Source organism: Prorops nasuta, unplaced genomic scaffold (assembly GCF_024137725.1).
Source record: "Prorops nasuta isolate Cenicafe-Biocafe unplaced genomic scaffold, Cenicafe_Pnas_1.2 PNAS00018, whole genome shotgun sequence".
Classification (NCBI taxonomy): Eukaryota; Metazoa; Arthropoda; class Insecta; order Hymenoptera; family Bethylidae; genus Prorops; species Prorops nasuta.
The window spans coordinates 2,073,458-2,094,665 of NW_027116815.1; the positions used below are offsets into that span (position 1 = coordinate 2,073,458).

At 38.3% G+C, this 21,208-nt stretch overlaps 3 protein-coding genes across 4 annotated transcripts; 1 reads left to right on the plus strand and 2 right to left on the minus strand.

Moving 5' to 3' along the window:
* Window positions 1–419: 419 nt before the first annotated feature.
* On the minus strand, window positions 420–2,489 carry Cdk1 (Cyclin-dependent kinase 1). The gene is made up of 4 exons (XM_066738477.1): window positions 2,272–2,489; window positions 1,781–2,076; window positions 1,375–1,694; window positions 420–1,312 (listed from the first exon to the last, which is right to left on the minus strand). Exons 1-4 carry the CDS (start codon window positions 2,324–2,326, stop codon window positions 1,069–1,071), a joined length of 915 nt encoding a protein of 304 aa, XP_066594574.1. The 5' UTR covers window positions 2,327–2,489; the 3' UTR covers window positions 420–1,068.
* A 367-nt stretch (window positions 2,490–2,856) lies between these two features.
* LOC136779903 (arginine/serine-rich coiled-coil protein 2-like) lies at window positions 2,857–6,231 on the minus strand. Of its 2 annotated transcripts, none has more exons than XM_066737839.1 (5): window positions 5,950–6,231; window positions 5,496–5,567; window positions 4,436–4,563; window positions 3,470–4,247; window positions 2,857–3,372 (listed from the first exon to the last, which is right to left on the minus strand). In XM_066737839.1, the coding sequence occupies exons 1-5, from the start codon at window positions 6,028–6,030 to the stop codon at window positions 3,073–3,075; spliced, it is 1,359 nt and encodes a 452-aa protein (XP_066593936.1). In that variant the 5' UTR covers window positions 6,031–6,231; the 3' UTR covers window positions 2,857–3,072. The 2 variants fall into 2 exon arrangements, with proteins under 2 accessions (XP_066593936.1, XP_066593934.1); XM_066737837.1 differs by having other exon boundaries at window positions 5,496–5,579; window positions 5,968–6,226.
* An 823-nt stretch (window positions 6,232–7,054) lies between these two features.
* On the plus strand, window positions 7,055–21,170 carry SP1173. Its single transcript, XM_066738054.1, has 10 exons — window positions 7,055–8,059; window positions 17,473–17,727; window positions 17,814–18,379; window positions 18,466–18,763; window positions 18,995–19,496; window positions 19,574–19,732; window positions 19,844–20,019; window positions 20,100–20,306; window positions 20,416–20,439; window positions 20,572–21,170. The coding sequence occupies exons 2-10, from the start codon at window positions 17,613–17,615 to the stop codon at window positions 20,649–20,651; spliced, it is 2,127 nt and encodes a 708-aa protein (XP_066594151.1). The 5' UTR covers window positions 7,055–8,059; window positions 17,473–17,612; the 3' UTR covers window positions 20,652–21,170.
* The last annotated feature ends 38 nt before the right edge of the window (window positions 21,171–21,208 follow it).

A 21,208-nucleotide genomic window follows, 5' to 3' on the forward strand; every position in this document is an offset into this window, starting at 1 on the left:
TTCTATCTTCACAGTGCTTCTAAGAATTTTAATACAATATTTGTCAAGACTGAAGAAAAATATTAAATAATATAAGATATAACAAGCGATTGACACAACTTGTTAAACAGTAAAAGATTAATTTGACTAAAGTAACCGGGCAACTGGTTTTGTAGATACAGCGCTATTCGTGTGATAACACGTTAAAATGACGATTGAAGCTGGATGGAATTCCCAGAAGTATATGCTCTGCTCTCCGTTTTTCTTTCTTCCAAGAAACAGAGATTGCTTCTGATCGTCGAAGTGAAATAACGTACAACTTTCCAAAAAGTAACGGTAATTTTACAAACACGTAATACTATAACAATGTATATCGATTAATGTTGTACAAATTAAGATGCGGGCTCATCATTTTTATAATTAATAATAAAAGCGAGAAGAATAATAAAACTATTCTGTATTTAAAAGTGAAAGTACACAGATCCTATTAAAATATGATCAGCTTTTTACGTAAAATATGTACAATTATCAGCTCGAGTAAACGCATTTCTCATATTTAAAGTGCCATTTCTAATGACTACAGAAATTTATTAATCTTATATAACATGAGTTATTAAGAAAATGTCATATCAGAAATATTATCTGAATTATTAATTTGACGCAAGGCAAATATCGCTTCTTGATTATTTTACACTTTGGTTAAAAATTAATTATATGGTAAAGGTGGAAAATGAAAGTCAATGCACGGAGTACCTCTTTTTTAAATGCCGTTAAAACATACTCGATAAACTCAATTAAAATTCGTCATAAAAGAAAATCTTCAAGATTACAGAATCAATATGTAAGTGCGTATCAAATGAAGTTTTTGTGATAAATAGCTCTATTGCCTAAACACAGAGTAACTTAACAGAAATCTAATTTAAAAATAATAATAATAGTGAGTATATCAAGAAAGACGACTTAAAGAGAGATTGTGCAACCTTAATTTAAATGTTCTAATAAATTAATCTCCTTCAAATAACTGGAGATAAACGTGAATCCCCAAAACGTTTAAAGATAAAAACCCACTTACAAGTTGCATGAAAAGCTTTATGCTTTTGGTATTTTGGACATATCTAAGTCTTTAAAGTAGGAGTGCTTTAAAGCTGCGCGTGCAGATATTCGACGCACAGGATCATAAATAAGCATTTCTTGTAGAAGGTCCAAACCATCTTCATTCAATGGTTTCACTTGAGTCTTAAGATGATTAGTCACCCAATTAGGAAATGTCGCCTTATAGTCTGTTAGCTTTGTACATCCAGGCCAAATTTCTTCCGTAGGTGTCTTCAATATTCTAAAAAAAAAGCTTTTGCATAAAACCTTATTTCTTTAAGAAAAAATAATGTTAGTATTTACCGAAAAATTCTGAATAACTGGTCAATCTCACTATCCCCTTGAAAAAGAGGTTTCTTTGTTGCCATTTCTGCAAAAATACATCCAATACTCCAAATATCAATCGCACAAGAATACCTGTCAGATCCTAAAAGTATTTCAGGCGCTCTGTACCAGAGAGTCACCACTTCATGTGTATAAACTCTCAGTGGAATTCCAAATGCCCTTCCAAGACCAAAGTCAGCTACTTTGATAATTCCTTGTTGATTGATTAATAAATTTTGGGGCTTTAAATCTCTATGTAAAACTCTTCTTTGATGACAAAACAGAATTGCTTGTGTAATCTGAATAAGATACAATAAGCACATGTCATTTTTAAATTACATAGTTAAATAATAAATAGATTGATTACATATAGAAACAAAGAAACCTGAAATAAATAGGATTTGACAGTACTTGGCTCCATTAACTTCCCATTTCCTAACGAGTCCATATACTTTTTTAAGTCCATAGTAAGATATTCAAAAATAAGATAAAGTCTTGGCTCCTCCATAAGCACGTCTATTAGTCTAACAATATTAGGATGTTTCAATTCTTTCAGCAAAGATATTTCTCTAATTGCTGTAGAAGGAACTCCTTCATCATCATTCTCCAAACGTATTTTCTTCATCGCTACAATATCCCCAGTTTTCTTATTTTTACCTTTGTATACAACTCCATATGTACCTAAAACACATTGGTATTATCAATCATTGATGTTGTATTACAATAGGAAAACTTAGCTGTAAGATTCCAATTTCATTATAGGAAGAAAGGTTTTATGTATGACAAAAGCAGCTAAGTAAGCTATAATAAAAGTCATGACTTATCCAAGATTGAGAAAGATGATAATTCAGCAAAGAATTAGAAACCGTCATTTACCTTCTCCGATTTTCTCGATTTTAATAAAATTATCCATTGTGTTCTTTTTGTTCATAATAAACCTAATAAACTCTATCCAATATTATATTGATGGCTGTTAAACTTAAAAACGCCAGGTATACTACTAAAGTTTCATTGGATATATAATTAATCACATTTGCCATACACTCGTACAAACCGTGCTGAAAGCTGAAACTCGTTAACAATGTAACGTTCAAATTCAAACGACGGTAGATCGTCACGCCATATGGAATTTAACCGGGTAAACAGAACACCATTTGAACTCGAAAAAGAACACAACACGCAGCGCTGAACGCAGCTACCTAGGAAACCGGGAGGCGGGAATTGGTCAGTTTTGTCCAATCAGGCAAAACCATTACAATCCTACCAACCACACGAAATGATTGAGCAAAACGTGTACTCAATTGGATGAAATGATAGAATTTTAATGGTAAAATTTAAAACAACAAATTATTTCTCGCTCAGTTCTTATCCGCTTAACTGAAACTATTTATAAAATCAAATAGAAAATGCAGCTTAGAAAAATGAAGGATGAAGAGGTTTAAAATTAAAAAACCCTTATATAATATTAATTATTTATTATCATTGTTTATATCATAAGCGTACATAAACAAGATCACAATCTCTCTGGATATTATAAGCTTAGTAATGACTACAGTAGCTGTTTATAAAGAAGATTTAAATAAAAATTATAATTGACGATACTTGTTTCATTAAAAAAAAATCTTTTTACAGTTTGTAAGTGATCATGCACTTGTGATGATAGATGATCTAACATTTTTATCGTGGAAATTGGTAACCACCGGTAGCATACCCTAATCCAACTCCACGTTGGGTGTGTGTAGTTGCTCTAGCTACTTCATATTGCTGCTCCATATTGCTGAACATTTCTTCCTGTTTCTTCAATATATCTGGCTTAGCTCCGGCTGCTGGAGCAACAGCAGGTGCATCTCCTTTAATACCCATTAGTCTTTTGAATTTGGCAGTAACTTTACCATCCTGATCGTGCGTAAACGTAGTTCCCATCCACGTATTAGCAGTGGATGGTACAGCAGCAGACTTGCTTTCATCGGATTTTGTCTTAAAATAAGGAGAATTATTTTGTAAGATTCAATTATAGTAAGTATTATATATTATACACACATACAAATATAAATTAAACTCCTTAAATTCATACCTTATTGGCCCAGAGAAGTTTTCTCTTTTGAATTTGTTCAGCATATTTTCCTTGACTCGCTGTTGCCAAAGGGTTGTAAAAATTCTGCTCGCCCGGTAATCCGATAGAAATAGAATCCCCTTCGGGCGCTTTCAGTTCTATCCCCAATTTTTCTAATTGAGCTAATTTGTTTCTCCCTTTTTCTTCCCTATAACTCATCGGTCTGAAAGGCGGTGGGCCACGGTCTCTAGAACGAGATCGCGATCTCGCTCGTTCTTTCTCCTTGTGATAACTAGAGCGGTCATCTCTGTGTCGATCTTTAGACCTTTCGTCTCTGGAATGTCGACGATCTCGATCCCTCTCTTTGTCCCTTTCTCGTTCCCTCTCTCTTTCCCTATCCCGGTCCCTATCTCTATCTCGGTCTCTTTCTCTTTCTCTCTCTCTTTCTCGTTCCCTATCCCTATCCCTATCTCTGTCTCTGCGTCTATCTCTCTCGTTCCTATCTCTATTCCGATCCCTCCGATCTTCGCGATGATGATGATCTTTGTCACTTTTGTCCTTCTCATCCTTTTCATCTCTCGATGATGTCTTGTCTTTACGTTTATCGTCATCACGAGATTTTTTATCTTCGTCCCTACTCCTTCTGAAGTCCTTACTATCCCTGCCACTACTTTCTCGTTTTCTATCATCGTGAGATGATCGACGCTCTTTATCTGTCGAGTGCCTACTACTCTCAGATTTTTCTTTTGATTTCTGGTCATCCTTTGAATTTGCTGTGTGATTGTCATACTCGGATCGCCTGTAAAAGGATTACGTTCTGCAGGGATATACCACAGATACATATTATTATTAATCTGCTTAAGACAGTATTAATGTTAAATACATTCTAAGTATCTAACAACTATTTGTATCAAAAGTAAAGTTTGAATTTTTAGCAAATTTCAAATTCTACAAAAAGATGCTATTATTATAAGCAAACCAGCTTACCTCTGGTTTGTAGATTGTGAATTTTTTGATGATTCTATTTTTGATCCACAACTGGAATTTTGTTCTGTGGCAGGACTGTTTGCTCGTTCGCTACTGGAATCTTCTGATGAGTTATTATTGTTGCTGTCCTAAAGAAATACAAAAAATATATTATATAAAATTAGTTTTTTAAACATTGTCTAAGAATAAAACATGGTTTAAATTGAAATACTAAACCTAGAAATTCCCATAACTTTTGCCTCTTGGACTGTTAATAAAATTAAACATGTTTCCTATATCTTTTTATTCTTCAGCAAGTTATTGTTTGTTTTGATGAGAATTTTAAAGATTTAAAGAAAAACAGTAGCCTACAGTAATCTAAATTTTAATTGCCCTAATATACTTTAAACCTTTCTGAAGATATTAAAATTTTATCAAGATATCAATATTTTTTGTTAATCGGTAATAAACTAAACCACAAATAATTGAAAAAAAGTAGAAACCAGGATCCTTCCATATCTATCCACTTTAAAAATTTGTTTTCACCAGAATATATATAGCACGTGTGGTTTCTTTGATGGTTGGTGTTTTGTTAGTGTTACCTTCTGCCAGTATCCTCTACTCACCTATATCTTCCGAATAGGACTGGGGTAGTCTTGAAAGACCCTCACACAGCATAGACCTTGCCGAGTTGCGTAGATATTGTATCATGTATTACCAACAGAGCTACGTGTTAATAATTTCTCACGAAATGGTACCATTCCCATTTACTTATTATTTAAATTAAAAATATATGAAAAATATTTCTCCCATACATGTAAATAATTTTAATTTTCATAGATTTATTAAGATATAAGCTTGAAGTAGTTTATATAGAAATTTGAGTATCCTTCGGCTTTTTCCCTATTATTCAAGAATTATATCTTAATACCATACATTTCGTGTCTAAAACTTGATATCCTGTATACGCTTATACAGCCCCATAAAGTAACCACAGTATGTTTTCAACCATTTTTAAAATAAAAAAATTTTTAGTACTAAATAGAATAAAACTGGATAGTTGCATGCATTATTGTAATACCTCACTCATGTCCATTTGTACTGGATCATAATTTGCATCACTGGCCCTATTGTTTCCAGGGTTGGATGCATCCTTGTGTGACATCTTAAAAAAAAAGAAACAAGACCAATGGTAAACATAAAGAATTTTACATTTACTTGAATTTTTAAATTAAATATTAAAGCAATATCATCAATACTTCTGAATTTAACTATTCACAAAGAGGCCTATGTAAATAAATCAATATTTTCCTAGCTAGGAATATAGCTACCCGTTCTACGGTCTACCTTGTCATTAGAAAAAAATATCTTGGTTCTGCTACTTTGAACCAATGGACAAATAGAAGTCAAAGGAATCTTTTAATTAGACATCTGATCAAAGTATCGTATTATGCTTTTGCATTTGAAACACCTAATAGAGTGTGAAGGAATAATCTATTTAAAGCCTTAATATTTCCTACGTTAGGTATATAAACTTTTTTCAGTAAGTTTACCTTGACTTCGTCAGAATTATTACTATTTTCGCCGTCACTTGCGTAATTTACTAGTGAGTCCATAATGGCGAGGGAACGACAAAAATGTATAAAGGAGAAGACTACGCTTGGCCACACCACACCAAACCATTGGCGAGTCTACCCTTACCCAGTCAGTCTACCGTATTCTACTGAGTCTACGCTACCTACACTCTACACTACACTGCACACACTTCTTACTTGGTCCTATATCCACTCCGTCTTACACAAGTACAAAACACAATACGTCTGGCCATCTATTTTAGTAGTAGACAACCAACAACCAACTCTAGTCAGCAGCAGCGAGAGCGCTAGTCTCTACTTTACCTACAGACCCTACAGTATTGGTTTTGGTACAGTTTTAGCTATAACACCTAACGCGCATCGATTTTACCACTCTTTGCGCATCAACAACGCCATTGGACGATCCAGCACGAATCAGAAAAAAATAATATTGCTGCTAAAGATTTGACAAGAATAAAACAAAAATTGCTAAAATAAAAGTAAAAGTTCTTCATATAAAGTGTTAAAGTTTTACCTTCTTGCCACCTTATTGATCCAAGACGCCACTGATTGTTTTTTAGATTTTATTCAATATTTTTACTTAATATGGTACAGGAGAAAGAATATTTATAGGTATTGTTCCACGAAAAACGATATTGAATATTAATTCAGGACAATACAACATAACAGAATTGTGCTAAAAAGTGAAACTAGGTAAAGCTTGGTATGATGGCATCCACTGTTTTATCAATATAAAGACTTTGAAATTGCCATGGTTGCACGATAGAATGTATACATATATATATATATATATATGTATATGTATATGTATATGTGTATAGCTAAATTTCTATTGAATATAAAGAAGCTTACTCCTTCTACTATTTGTTAAAACATAATTCTTTCTTTACAGATAAATTGAACGAATGGTTTGAACAATGAATCGTTTAATTAATGCCTGTATTCTTGGAAACACTTGAAAAGAGAGATTGCCCAAGTTTTACGAGTTCAGATTACAGAGACGCTAGTATATGAGACGCGCTGTCTCAAGTAGCCATCAAGGTGCTTGAAAAACCGTCAATAAAATTAACCAAATACTCGAATAGACAAATCTAAACTAAAAGTAGGAATGAACGATTTTAATGCACAGCCGAATCTCCATCAGATTCATCTATAATTCATGCAAGAAACGAATACATTCACCAATACGTTATTCCGGAAGTACAATGCGCTTCTAAAGGACTTCCGTTAGAAATATCACTTCCGACAGATGCGCTCAACAAAGCACGCCGGGTTACAGTCTTACATAATTAATCGATCATAATTATAAATCATTTCTGCAATCCAAAAAGGGTACGTAAAATATCGTATCAAACCTATCAAACTTTTTCCAAGTAAATAAAAATATTAATTAAAGCCCAAATATGCTCGAACACACAAAACTGCACGTATTAATCTCACTGACAGTGAAGAAGCAATTCGAGAATATTCAAAGCACTTTCAGTTTGAACTTTCCCATTTACAGCGTCGAAAGGTTGGCAAAGGTTAAAGTTGAAGGTGCGTGAGGTAGGGAAGAAAGAAATTGTAAGAGTTGATATGGAATTAAGTAGAGTCGGTTTCGTTTCGTTTCGGGGTGTTCCCCCTGTTGCATTAGTTCGGGTGAATGGTTGGATGGCGAGGGTGGAGGGAGTTTGAGTAATAAGGTCAGAGGGGGAAGGGAGGGTTTGCGGCGAGATGGTGGGGGCAGGGTTGGAGAACAGGGTGCAGGGTGCAGGGTGCAGGAAGGTGTGCGAAGCTGGGTTAGCGAGCCCTCGCATGGACGTTTGTAGATGCGCGGAGCGGAATACGGTCGGTGGCGTTCGGAGGAAGCAAAGCCAAAGCCAAGTGAACAACTGAACCGTCAGAACCGGCACGGCGGCACCAGGACACCGGGACGCAACAGTCGCTCGCCGGACGTCGTACCGAACGCATCGTTGCTATGTCATCTGCATCTTACAACATTTCGTGATATCCTCCCTCCTTCGCGACACATTCTCATCCAGATCACACATCGCATTTCCGCTCTTCTCGCGTAAGTATCATCGATTTACCCCATATCTGCCCGAACCACCCTCTACACCCCCAATCCTGTACTGGGTCAACCAGCCTCACGCAACTTTAAATTAAAGCATTGTTGCAATCGTTCTGAATCTGTTACAAATTTTCCGATCCCAATTTTTCTTTTATTTCTTCTTCATTAAAAACGTGTCGAAATTTTACTTCAACTAGCCCGATCACCACTAGGTCAGCCATTTTCGTGCAATTTTAATCAGTTCGTTGTTCTAGTCGTTGAATTCTTTGCGAGTCTTCCTGTCACAATTTTTCTTGGATTTATTCTTAAAAAAGTGCAAAGATTTTACCTGGACCACCCTCAACCCCCATCAAGTCAGCCATTTTCGTGCAATATTAATGTAGTTCGGTGTTCTAGTCGGTGAATCGTGTCTGTTCTTTGTTGCTCGGAACAAGTGTAGAGATTTTGGTAGCAGCAGTACCGTCGTCATGGTCCTCTTCATCCCTTTGTGTATCACAGCTGATGGATCGATCCTATCCAAGTGTCATGGACGTTTATCGTGCACATCCACAGATTCCCTCTCATCCCATTCAGATTTCAGCCTGACCTCATTCTCCTCTCGAATCGTGACCAATTATTTTTAACGGATCACATCCTCCAGCTTCGAATTCAAGTAGTGCTCGACACTACGTCACGCAATTTAACAGCTACTACAACTACGGAATCTCAAGTTTAACCAGAATCACAGCGTGTTCTGGAAAGCTTTCGTACAATAAATATAAGCAAAGCTAGAGTAGCACGATGGAATATCAACGATCGAACGCTGGTTAGTCAATTCTTCTTCTGTTCTTTTTCACGCTCGGGTCAGTTGCCCCTATCGTTCCCGTAAATCGCTGCTGGTGGAACCGGAATTGTCGAAAAAATTCGTCCGCCATGATCTATCTGGAGAACCTGAATCCAACTTATCGAAGAATTTTAATTGAAGCAGCAACGGTGCTCGCGATCATGCTCTTACTTTCAATCGTGTACACAATAACCCCTACTTGACACACGATCCTTTTAATGTTCAAGTGTATCCAGAATTAATCAGTGAATTAGCATTATTAGTCCGGAGTAATAAAGAAATATCGAAGATAGAAATTTAATTATTGATGAATCGTGTCGACAATTTGATATACTTTTATTTAATATTTCTATCATAAAAAAATTCAATTTTTACTAATATTTACAAGTGAAGATTGTTAAAATATTACAAAGCGACTGACATGATTCAGCAATATTCTTCGTACATTACTCCAATTTTTATACAATTATCTCAGTAAAATTGTTAGAATATTATAAAAATACAATTATCATTCAGCAATATTCTTGATAAATCACTGCTAATTTTATACAATTACATCAGCAAAAATGATAAGATTATAATAAACTGAGAAATATATGATTGAGTAATATTCTTAATGAATTACGGAAAATGTTACGCTATCAGGACTGCTAGTTTCACAGTGTCGCGAGTTTTATTGTTTGGTCTAGTTCCTCCTCCGGTACTTATTTATATATAATGACATAATAACGCGGTGCACTGTTACATCTCGGCCTAGGTAGCGGGAAGAGAAGCTGCTGTTCACGGCTCGCTTATAATTTCGAGCCCCTTTCAGAGTGTGTATTCCGCAAACGTTGTTCGCTATTACAAACGAAGCGTCGGAGAACGGCATCGTACGTTTTAATAGCATCTTCCTGCATGCCACGAGCTAAAACAAATCTTTCAACGACCCGAGCCTTCCTCATCCGACTCGACCGTCAATTATCCCGGCGTCTTACATCGTTCACCCACAATTTCAACATTCCACCCGCAATAATAATATCGACCCTGCGCACTGTGCACAACTCACAAAAATTTCTTGCACCTTCCGTTTTATTTTTCTTATCCTCCTTTGTATCGAGCTTCGACCGGACTCGAGAACGGGACAGTTTTTTCCACTTTTTCCCCCACGTGGCGAACGGAATTTCGCGTGAATAAACGCAGTTTCGGCCAGAGGCCTGCATGGACTCTTCTAATCTGTCCTCGTGGAATGTTGCGAGAATGCTTCGCGTGTCTCTCTACGATAGAAATTGGCACGACGTTATTGCGTGTGTGAAAGCTGTCACGATTGTGATAAAAAAATTATCGGATACTTATATCGAAGCCCCTTGAAATCAGCGAGAAACGGAGCCTTCGAACCTGTGACAGCGCTTAATTTTTTATTGACATTTCATTAATATTGCTGAAATTTTTCAGCAACATTGTGCAATATTGCTGAAATGTGCACATTTGCGAGTTAACGTTATTCTCCGGTCATTAACCTTAATTGGCCGATGGTAGTTATTATTATTTTGGTTATTAAAGACGGAAAGTTTTTACTGATGCGATAGAAAAAAACTATTCGACACTTGTCGGAGTCCTTTGTATCCTAGGAGGGATGCTGTTTACGATACTGTTTATGAGTTAACGCTTTTCGCCAGGTACTTCCGGTTCGTCGACGCAATTAGATACAGCTAATAATTGTTTTAGTGTGTAAAACTGAAAGCTTTTACGGGTTTGATAAAAATAAAGTACTGCTTACTTATCCCAAGGTCCTGCAAAATCTGCAAGAGATGCAAGTTACGTGATATTGTTTACAAGTTAAGGCTTTCTGCCAGCCATTTCCGGTTCCGCCGGCCCTTTAAACACCCTACCAATTTTATTATTTCTGTGTAGAATGGATTCGATTAGAAAACTGCTCCATACTTGCTGGAGTCCTTCAAAATTTGAAACAGCTGCAGGTTTGCATACGAGTTAGCGTTTTTCACCGACCACTTCCGGTTTGCCAGCACTATTAGTCACCACCCCTTATAACTTCAGTGTGAAAAAATAAAAATGTTTACGAATTTCATAAAAAAAATTGTTCCATACTTATCTCAGAGTCCTCTGTAAACCTGTGACATACGCAATCTTCGATATTATTTACAAGTTAACGTTTCTTGCCAGCCATTTCCGGTTTGCCAATACAACTAGTTATCGCTAATTATTACCTTAGCGCAAAAGAATGAAAGCTATGATGGATTTGATGAAAAAACTATTCCATACTTGCCGAAGTCCTTTGAAATCCGTAAGAGACGCCTGTTACGATACCATTTACGAGTTAACGTTTTTCGCCAGCTATTTCCGGTTCGTCGGCATAATTAGTCACCGCTAATTATTACTTGAGCGTAAAAAAATGAAAGCGGCCAAAACCCCCGCACCAGCCATCTCTCATCTTATAGTATAATCATCGAACTGTAACGCCTTACTTTGAACAATAAAACGCTCGTTTTGTTATTAACGCCAAACTTTCATCTGTCCTAATGAATTATTTGCTCGCTGAGAGAATTTATGACGCTGGGAAACAAAGAACCAAGCCATGTTAACTCGATCGTGAATTTTACAAGGACCAAAACTTTTAGGCTCCAGGCTCGACGTTTATATCGCTGTACGACGGTTACTCTATTTATTTATTTGCAGAGAATTACTCGAGAGGTTCGTGTTATAATGCAAATGAAAACACATGAATTTTTTTGTTTATCGATAAATCAAGCATGGAGAGAATTTACGGTAACTTGCGAAACAAGCCTGTACACTTTCTCAAAATGACAGACGATCCTGAAATGACCGTGAATTTTTTAAGAATCGAGCCTCGAGGGACTCGACACGCTTACGAACCCAAACACAAACACACTCGTGTTCTGCCGTCCCTTTCACTTCAATCCAGCTCCAACTCTTCTTTCTTCAACGAAGAGAGGGCTGAAAAACGCAATATACAACTTTTTATTTTTGGTTTTGGCCAAAATTATAAAATTGCAGCATTCTATTTTAAAAATTCGATTTTTTTCTGGGAAGAATTTTCTGGATAGTTTATTATTAAGTTAAATATTGATCGAAACACTGGAGAATTTGATTGTTGGTTGGAAAGGGGGAACCGGAGGAACACTGGTCTGTTTGCAGGTTAGGAAACTTGGAGAAGGTTCCGTTACACGAGCACACGCCGGGCTCACTCATATCCTGCACGTTTTACCTCGACTGGAAACAAACAATATATGTACGCGTACCTTATCGACGCGATTCACAAGCTGATACGCCTCGAACCACACACGATCCGGTTCAAACGTGCATTGCCCTCATTTTTATTAGCCCTATCGTTGATTCGAACTACAATCAAAAAGCCATTCGAACAATTTGTCAATTTCGTTCAATACAAAAAACAGTGAACACCTGAACAATTCCAAGGATTAATCTAAATTTTTGCGAGATTTTTATCATTCTAAATTTGTTTTCCATAACTCATTAGCAGCTTTAATTATTAGAACTTATAAATCGTGTGATTGCTCGTTCAAAGTTACATCACGAGCGAATAGCTTATTCCTGACAGCATTCTTCAAGTTGTATCAACTCTGTAACTATAATTTACACAACGATAAAAATATTATTATAAAAATTAGAAAGTTTCATTGAGAAAGAAAAATGTATTATTATAGAATCGTGATATTAAAACGTTGGAAAAATTGAAGCGTTAATCAAAATTTGGACAAAGTTTTAATAATAAATTCTTAATTAGTTTTCCACAACTCATTAGCGGTTTTATTAGGTATAACGTGTTAATTGTGTGAGTGGTCGTTCGAATTTATACTACGGGCGAATAATTCATTGCTCAAAGCGTTTCGTCGATTCCTTGCAACTGTGCGAGAGAAGGGTGCTACGAGATAGGGTTGAATTATGCACCCATGCCTGTGTGTGCAAGGGTCCCGACGAGTAATTCGTATCGATCCGGGAATCAAAGTGAGTTTCGAGCGAGCTGTCCGGATTGAAAAGATGCTTTAAATTCGGACGTGCTATAACGTCATCGCCCACTATAGACAGTATGGACACTAGTCTCACTGGATCCAGCCGACCCATCCAGCCAGCAGTCCAGCACCTCGCCTCTCAGCCAACCTTCGATTGTGTGTTTTGCACGCGCTTCTCCCCAGCCAGGGGGCGCTCCCCTTTCCCCCTGCTAAAATAACCCAACGCATAATGCAAATTTGCTACGTTTATCGACGCTCCTCATCGGTTACACGATTCTTAATTTTAATTTACGATTGTTTCGTATTCAGAATTGCTATTTATCATTTAATGGAGAGGAAAATATCTGGGTAATTTTATTGCGTTTGAACTGGAAGTTAAGCTGAAGCGTGTATGGTCGAGTTCGTTGAACAGTGAGACCCACGTGGTGTTGACAGGATAGAACACGCAACGAAGAGGTTATTACATATAAAGCTCGTCCTTCCGCCCACGGACTGATCGCCCCAACTAGCTGGATGCGTTGGGTGCGAACCGGGAAATTGGGCTAATGAAAGCTCACAGGGAAACACAAGGAATCTGCATCAGCTCGCTTTGATACAGCGACGAAAATGGTTGAGAATTTTTTTGGATTAATTCTTCACGAATGAAACTCACTCTTAACGCGAGCTAATTTTCTCAAGCGATAAAATTCGTTTCATCCGCAGATTTGCGCCGTTTAAACTCATCCGACAACTCTATTATCGCTAGAAAACTCGTTTCATCGAATTATACGCTTTGTTTAATACCTTCCGTTCTATAAACACCGTAGTAATCCCGCGATTAGAGAAAACTTACTGGAGATGTATGGAACGCGATATTGAAATCGATACAGTGGATCTTGAAAGTTGTTATTGCGTGATTCAAAGCAACGAGAATCGGTTGAAAAAGCGATAATAACAACAAAAATCAGATTTATCTTCCACGTGGATTTGTAAATTAAATGGATAATTTCTGTTTATTAATTAATCGCGATTATTGAGTTGACGTTATTATCTACCGTGAAAAACGTCAGGTTTCTTTTGGAGGTTAGAAATAAAGACTAGAGAGAAGCTGATAATTAAGTTATATCGAGAACTTTATCAATGGCCAAGATCAAACATAGCAAAACCTATCTAATAGATTTCAATTATTATATCACGCGATGAAGAAATGAATTTCGCATTACACAGAATAAAAGTGGCTCGCGTGTTCTACGGAATTTGCACGGGGTATTCTATTCGGAACGGCAAAGGTCACCAGTGGCTTTTATTCAATTCCGTACATTTAAAGCTGATTCGATTATGTTTCAAAGCAAATCTTTCACGAGAGGAACAAATCATTGCATGGGAATGAACCAATCAAGATAAGTCTATCTCCTTAACTGGGCTCTCTATCAATTAAAAACGTCTGATACGGCAGTAAAGATACTTTATTCTTCTGTATTCGCGATATTCCAGAAACTTTGCCAATTTTCCATCCGAAATGGAAGCATTCAATTGCATAAATGCATGGGAATTCTACCAATGCGAAGTTTCAACGGGTTTTATTTGCGAGAATAAAGCGGAAATTCGCAGAAACGTATCATTGGAGAAATTTGTGGAATCGAAGAAGCGTGTCGTATTATATCTAAATATATTTCGGTTCTACGAGCAACAAATGGAGGGAGAGTGGAGTAGTAAAGAGTATTTATAGTAGAGTTTGGCTTGTTTTTGGCAGAGATGTCGCGAGGTGTATTCGAAGATCCAAGGATGTATGGGTAGACGATATAATGTACGTTTTATAGAGATACGCGTATGGTGCTGTGTGTGCAAAGTAATAGGCAACCTGTTCTCTATGACGTAAGAGGCAGCTAGCCTTACAAAGGACGCCTGGATGCCTGAAAAAGAGAAAAAGTCAACGTCGCTAATGGACAGCGCCTTCTAGACCAAAAAATATACACTCCTTTCCTAACAGATTCGATGACAAACTGCCAGCCAAACCTTGCTGGTTACTCGATACCCTCTAAACCTAAACAAACGCTACTCTTTATTCCTAGAAAGAATCATCATGTGCTAAAAAGCCCTGCTTTCCCACAATAATACATACCTCTTTCATCGCGTGTTTATAGGTTAAGTTCGACGAGTTGTTGATTAAAGGCTTATTACGATAATCGTCGCTCGTACACTGCTTCTGTAATTACACGACTGTTCGAATCGAAGAAAATGCTTAAAGAATTGTTAAAGAAGCTTTGTTACGTAATTCCAAGGTCATAAAATGGTTGAATGTTATGGTTATAGAAGTTCTGACATAATGCATCAATTTAGAGACGAAACCGTGTTCCAGTACGCGAGATAAATTTCTGCTTTTATTTATAGTCGGTGACTTTAGTCATGTGTGGTCGTAGGTAGCCTTCGCGACGAATGGAAAACGAGCGTTAATCTATGCATGGAGCTATTATGCTCTCATAGTTGATTTCCTGCCTTCGCCACGTTCGCTCTCGACCCGATAAGCTTGCATGTTTACTGAAGAAATATACAGGCGCCATGGGTTTTTCAACAAATGCACTTCAATGTCCAACTCTATATCGCTTAGTTCCGAAAAAAACAAAAAAAAAAACAATAACATTATTGCTACTAGTGCATTTCTACCTTCGACTTTTCCCTTCGAGAAAATTACTAAGAGCTTTCTTGGAAGTCTCATGTCAGTTTTCAATTAGCCCTGCAGTGATTTACATACGGACGATCTATGGCATTCCAGGCACTCGCGTTTTACCCCGGAATCGACGTACGAGACGCGATAAAATCATCGTCGGGCGTGCAAAAACGCAGGAGGCTTCCACGACCTTACAGTTAACCTAGTTAGAACGCATTTCTCGTTCCACTCTCATTGAGTTTTTCCGAGGCTTCGAAAATCACAGAGATCGATCGATCCCTCTCGTTTCTTATTAATCATTATCATTAGCTTATCCATGGAGAGTTGCTTAACCTTGCAAAGGCGCATTACTTTTCAATTCAGAGAGATCTGGAAAATTCTACAATAAATCTGGTAAAGTTTTTAATGCAATTTCCGAATAAGAGGACGTCTGCCTAGTAACGTCTCGTGTCATGGCTCTCTTACTTTCCCGTTTTTCTACCTCTCTTTTTTGGCGAGATGTCTTCCTGTCTCCGAGGACCCTCGACAATCCGAGAGGCGGCGTTTTTTCTCTCGCGACACAAACGAGTCTGAGAACTCAATTCGCACGTCGCAATGGTTCGTTAAGGCGGAGCTCCGTGCACACACGACGCTCCAATACGAACGAAAAAACACAAACACAGACTCGTCACGCGAATTTGTATGGAGCGGTGCGTGCCGCAAGACGCTCGTACACGATTCCAAATCGTTCAAGCCTGAAAGGGTTCACGTTGGGCGTAATTCCTTTAGAAAAGTAGTGGATAAAGCTACGGTTTGTTTACATTAGCCAGTGTAAATACAGCTTGATGTTTTTCTACCGAATATTACCTAGAACTGCTATAACTCACTGCTGGAAATTGAGCCAAACAGATTATATTTCCAACAGGAAATCTATAGTAAGTATACAAACGAATATTTTATTTCAAGAGGATTTTTTGGTGTCTCATTGTGCGACTGGTTGTAGATTGGAAGACGTTGGTGATTTTACGACACGACTGTAGTATATACCGAGGGAGCAAATAAACTCCGAGAAATGCCGCCGATATCTCTAATGACACTATATATGCCAATTGAAAGCATTTGCTGGCAATTTTACGATGACCCGGTGAAACAAGAGCTTCGTTAGTTATCCCCTCCAACTCCTCCCATTTCCCATATTGCCAATTAACAGAAATAGCTTTGCGCAATAACGTGGCTGCATCTGAAAATAGATGAGATCCAATTGAAAAGCGTGAGAAACTCGTTTTGGTATACTCACTCGATAACACTTGCGATTTGTCAGAACTGTAAATTTTTGTCGCAAGCTTATCGCTGAATTTTATAGTCGCTTATATTTATTGGATGGTTTTACGCATGGCATTTCATGCTACAACAGTTTTCCAGCTCGGTTATTTTTCGACGTTGCTTAAAATATGATCGAACGCTGGACGAAAATAAGAAATGTCCTTGAGGACTTGGATAGCCATAAAATAAAAAAGTATAATAGGCGGGAGGGAGGCAAATTTCATTAGCGTGTTTCAGCTGGGGCGGAAATGAGAGTGGACTCGTTGCAGCCGCTAATAACGGTTAGAATTTATTTCACCTGCGAACCATTCCGTCTGGGTCGTTCCAGAATAAGAAAACTCCGGGATGAAGACGTTGGATACGAAAACTTTTACAAATCCTTTCTCATTGTAGAAGCTTCTTATCCTGCAACTTGATGATATTCCCTGCAAAAATACTGGTTTTCGATAACGCTGACGTGCCGCAACCTTCTTTAGAAAAATAGGTCCCGGGGGCCTCGTAAAACCAGAAATTAATTCAGCACTCATAAATTACAAATATAATGTAATTTCCTTGGTCTCGCGTGGCAATAATAATACCAACAAAATTAAAATAGTAATTTGACGCTAATAGAATGAAAGTTGCATTGAAAATATTGACATTCTTGCAGATACACACGAAAGTAGGTGTTAAAGTCATGGGGAATGAGCATTGGCGTACAGTGGACTAGTTGGATTTGCATTTAACGAGAGAGAGAAAGAGAAAGACATATAAGCAAACAGAACAATAGAGTCTAAGAAAAATATCGACATGGCTGCATCGACGTCCACGGAGAGGATTGATGAGACGAAGGACCTTCCACCCACGAAGCTCATCAATACCAATCTAATATCGCTCAAGTGCCTGATTTTCTTCTTCTTCGGAGGTGAGTCTCGATTTAAATTACAAGCAGTCTCTTCTAATAAGACTCGAGGAGAGTGATTTTAACGATGGTCGATTTTTTCACATCAGGTATAGGATGCCTCTTCCCATTTCTGCCGCTTCATATGGTGGAGGTAGGATTGAGTATCGAAGAGATACGTTTAATATCGATGATCTCGCCAGCCATAGCCATGTTGGGGCCGTTGATAGCAGGCCCTATCGCTGATAGGTTGGCGGGTAGACAGGGCAAGAGCGAAAAAGCGTCGACTGGTCGTCACTTGAGGGTGATGATCGCCATATGCTGCATCTTCTCGGCCCTCTTCTACTCGGTCCTCCTGCTGGTCCCAATCGTTAACAAGGTGGAGATTTCGCGAGCCAGGATGCCAGAGGTAAAATTCAGCTGCGACAAAGCCGGTGCGATCGTCCAACAGGAGAGATGCAAAAATCGAGTCGGCTGCCATCGATGGTCCGATGAGACCAGAATTGGCTCCATGCTGCTGGAAAATTGCAATTATGCCTGCTACCCCATCGGTGCTCCAAGAAGATGGCATCCGGAATTCAGGGACCAGACCGCTGAGGTCATCGAGCCAACCGACAACACGGATGGCAGCGGAGACATCACCGTGGGTCCTTTGGAGAGCGAACTGGAAGTCCGGGTAAACATGCTGACGTTTCTCTGGAAAGGAGAAAAACGTATCAATTATAAATGACAAAAGTAATAAGCGAGAATTTGCGTGTACAGGCGCCGGATTCGAGGAAAACACGGAGATACGTGATAGCGGAGAGCGAGCCGCCTCATCTGTGCTTTAACCAAAACGATAACGTAGTGTGTCATGTTTACACGGAGTATTCGGCCAGTTTGCCGGTGAACGCGAGCCTCGCCAAGGCTATAAACTCGGACGATAAGGAGGAATGGTGCGCCTACCCCGTAACGCAATATTTTTCCTGCCGCATACCGCCCGAACTCGAGGCGAGAATGGCCGAATTTCACCAAAGCTGCTTGATCGAGTGCGATCTTACGGATCCTTACACTCATACAGGTACAAAATTTGTATAAGACGCTGATGAGAAGACTTTGAGAAATTTACAAGGTTCGTTCTTTGCAACTTATTTCATGTTAACAGAGTGGAGAAATTGCATTGGTTGAACCTACTTGAACCTTTGGGGTCAGGTCGGATAGCGTTAAATGTAAGAAACGCTTATTGGGATCGATCAGCGCTTCTTGCATATAGATAGTTCATCTAATCGAACCACTCGACTCTTGTCTACAGACAGCATTCTCACGGAAAGCCAGTGCGAGTACGTTCCGGATAACTCCAACTTCACCTTTTGGATGTACGTGATCGTCCGGTCGATCGCCGATCTTTTTCCAACCACCGCTGTAGTTCTTGTGGATGCTGCCATCGTCATAGCTACCAGAGAAACTTCCTGTGGCCGCGGGGACGTCGGTAGGCAGTTGGCGTTCGGATCGCTGGGATTCGCAATTTTTGGCCCCCTCACGGGCTACCTGGAGACTCTGGTGCAGAACGAACACCCACCTCACTATATACCAATATGCCTTCATGCGATGATAATGCTGTTCGCCGCTGTTATCGCTCTGTCCGCCAGTGGGATGCCTCTGAGTCCTCCGGAATGGTGGTGGCACACCAAAAGTGGCATGCTGGCTCTACCAATGAGCGCTATAAAAAGATACGGATGCGAAATAGTTGCCCTTGTCTTTGTTCTTATTGCCATGGGAACATGCTGGAGTGCTATGGAAACTTATTTACCCTTGTAAGTTGGTATTTTAAATTTTGTCCTTGAAATTTAGATCAAACCACTTTTCTTCTTCGCTCCTTCACCTCTTTCAGACATCTCTTGAAACTTGGAGGGGACGAACTGTCCATCGGGGTTGCCATGACCGTTGGTGCGGCACCAGCTTTCCTCTTCCTCTGGAAATCCGAGAGTCTCGTTGATTATTGCGGTCACAGTAATCTTCTCATCACTGCCTTCACCGTATACATTCTTAGGTAGGTAAGTCTTATTGCTTTATCGACTTCGGTGCGTACGTTGTATTTTTCCTTGCCAATAAGCCTATTTTTTTTTTTGCTCAACGCCAATTTTTTGTATACTTTCTGCAGGTTTACTGGACTGAGCCTCGTGGCGTGGCCTTGGTACTCCCTGATCTCGGAGGCCCTGGAGCTCTTCACACTGGGGATCATGTGGGTCACCGCAGTCCTCTACTTTAGACACTTGGTACCGCGTCATTTGACCGTTACTGCTCAAGCTCTACCCGTCATTGCCCACTTTTGCATTGGTCAGCTTTGAGAGCCTGTAGAAAAATCAAGATATATTTACCAAGTTGATAGTTCTTGACGATAATTGTTGGATTTGTAGGTCGATGCATCGGAGCTGTGATTGGTGCTTACGTAACAGTTGCTGACGGTGATGTAGTCAGTTCTCTACGATTTGTATATCGTTGCATGGCTGGTGCTGCTGCAATTACTGCAGTCTTGTATTTCATTCTTTACCATGGACTGTTGAAACCACGATGCCACGCGCAGACTGTCCAAGGTACTCGTCAGCCACCGACCATAGTGCAAGGTAATTATGGTGCATCATACACCATGTCTCTCACTCTCCTTTCGATTGTCAATTTGAAAGTTTTAATACTTCTATTTTGTAATAATTGTAAATTGTTCTTTGTACAAAGCTGCCATAAGGGAATACGAAGCAAGTAAGTTCAATTTGTGTTAAACAAAAAAAATAACACAATATTTATTGCTAGGAAAATTATATATATTTTTACTCTTTTGCATATTATACGGTTTTCCAATATTTTTCAGTTATTCTTTTCATTTGTTTACAGCCATGAATGGAAATGGAAATTATACACCCCTGAGAGTTTACCACAATGAAATGGCAAAAAAAGGACAGTTTCGATACTAAAGACTTTACTTGGGGGTAAAATCACTTGTACGATTTCAACTAATGCCCACCAATACTACGCTTCGATGTGACTTCTTTGTGGAAAAGTATAATAACTATCTCCTTATATGTTACAGTTAACGCGTGTTATTTGTCATTCTCAAAGATCTATGTATATTTTATGTTGGTTTTTTTTATTTTTTTATATTAAACGAGATTTTATTTTTTGTCTCGATACCGTGCGTTCTCATGCGCTTTTTGAGATACAATATACCGTATCAGTAAGACGAAATTTTTTAAAAATTGTATATAATAAGTATGAATTGTTATTCGTCAATATTCCCCAATACCAAATATAAAATATTTATCTATACGACAATGTTATCCATTATTTTTTATATCATTTTTCTTACAACGACATACATTTTGTAAATTACTATACACATATCGCGTTTCCAAATTATTTTATTTTATTTGAAATGATAGAATTAAATTAAAAGCTGGAATGTGCTAACATAATTCCTATCGATCCTGTTTAAAACGACCAAAAATCATCAATATTGTAAGTAATTTCAACT

Bases quoted from the DNA above. Each gene is read 5' to 3' on its own strand.
- Cdk1 (XM_066738477.1), bottom strand. From the start codon at position 2,326: ATGAACAAAAAGAACACAATGGATAATTTTATTAAAATCGAGAAAATC. The intron at 2,077-2,271 runs GTAAATGACGGT...AATGTGTTTTAG, and splicing joins AATCGAGAAAATCGGAGAAG to GTACATATGGAGTTGTATAC. The intron at 1,313-1,374 runs GTAAATACTAAC...CTTTTTTTTTAG, and splicing joins CAGTTATTCAGAATTTTTCG to AATATTGAAGACACCTACGG.
- SP1173 (XM_066738054.1), top strand. From the start codon at position 17,613: ATGGCTGCATCGACGTCCACGGAGAGGATTGATGAGACGAAGGACCTT. The intron at 19,497-19,573 runs GTAAGTTGGTAT...CACCTCTTTCAG, and splicing joins ATGGAAACTTATTTACCCTT to ACATCTCTTGAAACTTGGAG. The intron at 20,440-20,571 runs GTAAGTTCAATT...ATTTGTTTACAG, and splicing joins CATAAGGGAATACGAAGCAA to CCATGAATGGAAATGGAAAT.
- LOC136779903 (XM_066737839.1), bottom strand. From the start codon at position 6,030: ATGGACTCACTAGTAAATTACGCAAGTGACGGCGAAAATAGTAATAAT. The intron at 5,568-5,949 runs GTTTATATACCT...ATGTCACACAAG, and splicing joins AGGTAAACTTACTGAAAAAA to GATGCATCCAACCCTGGAAA. The intron at 4,248-4,435 runs GTAAGCTGGTTT...ATCCTTTTACAG, and splicing joins TCACAATCTACAAACCAGAG to GCGATCCGAGTATGACAATC.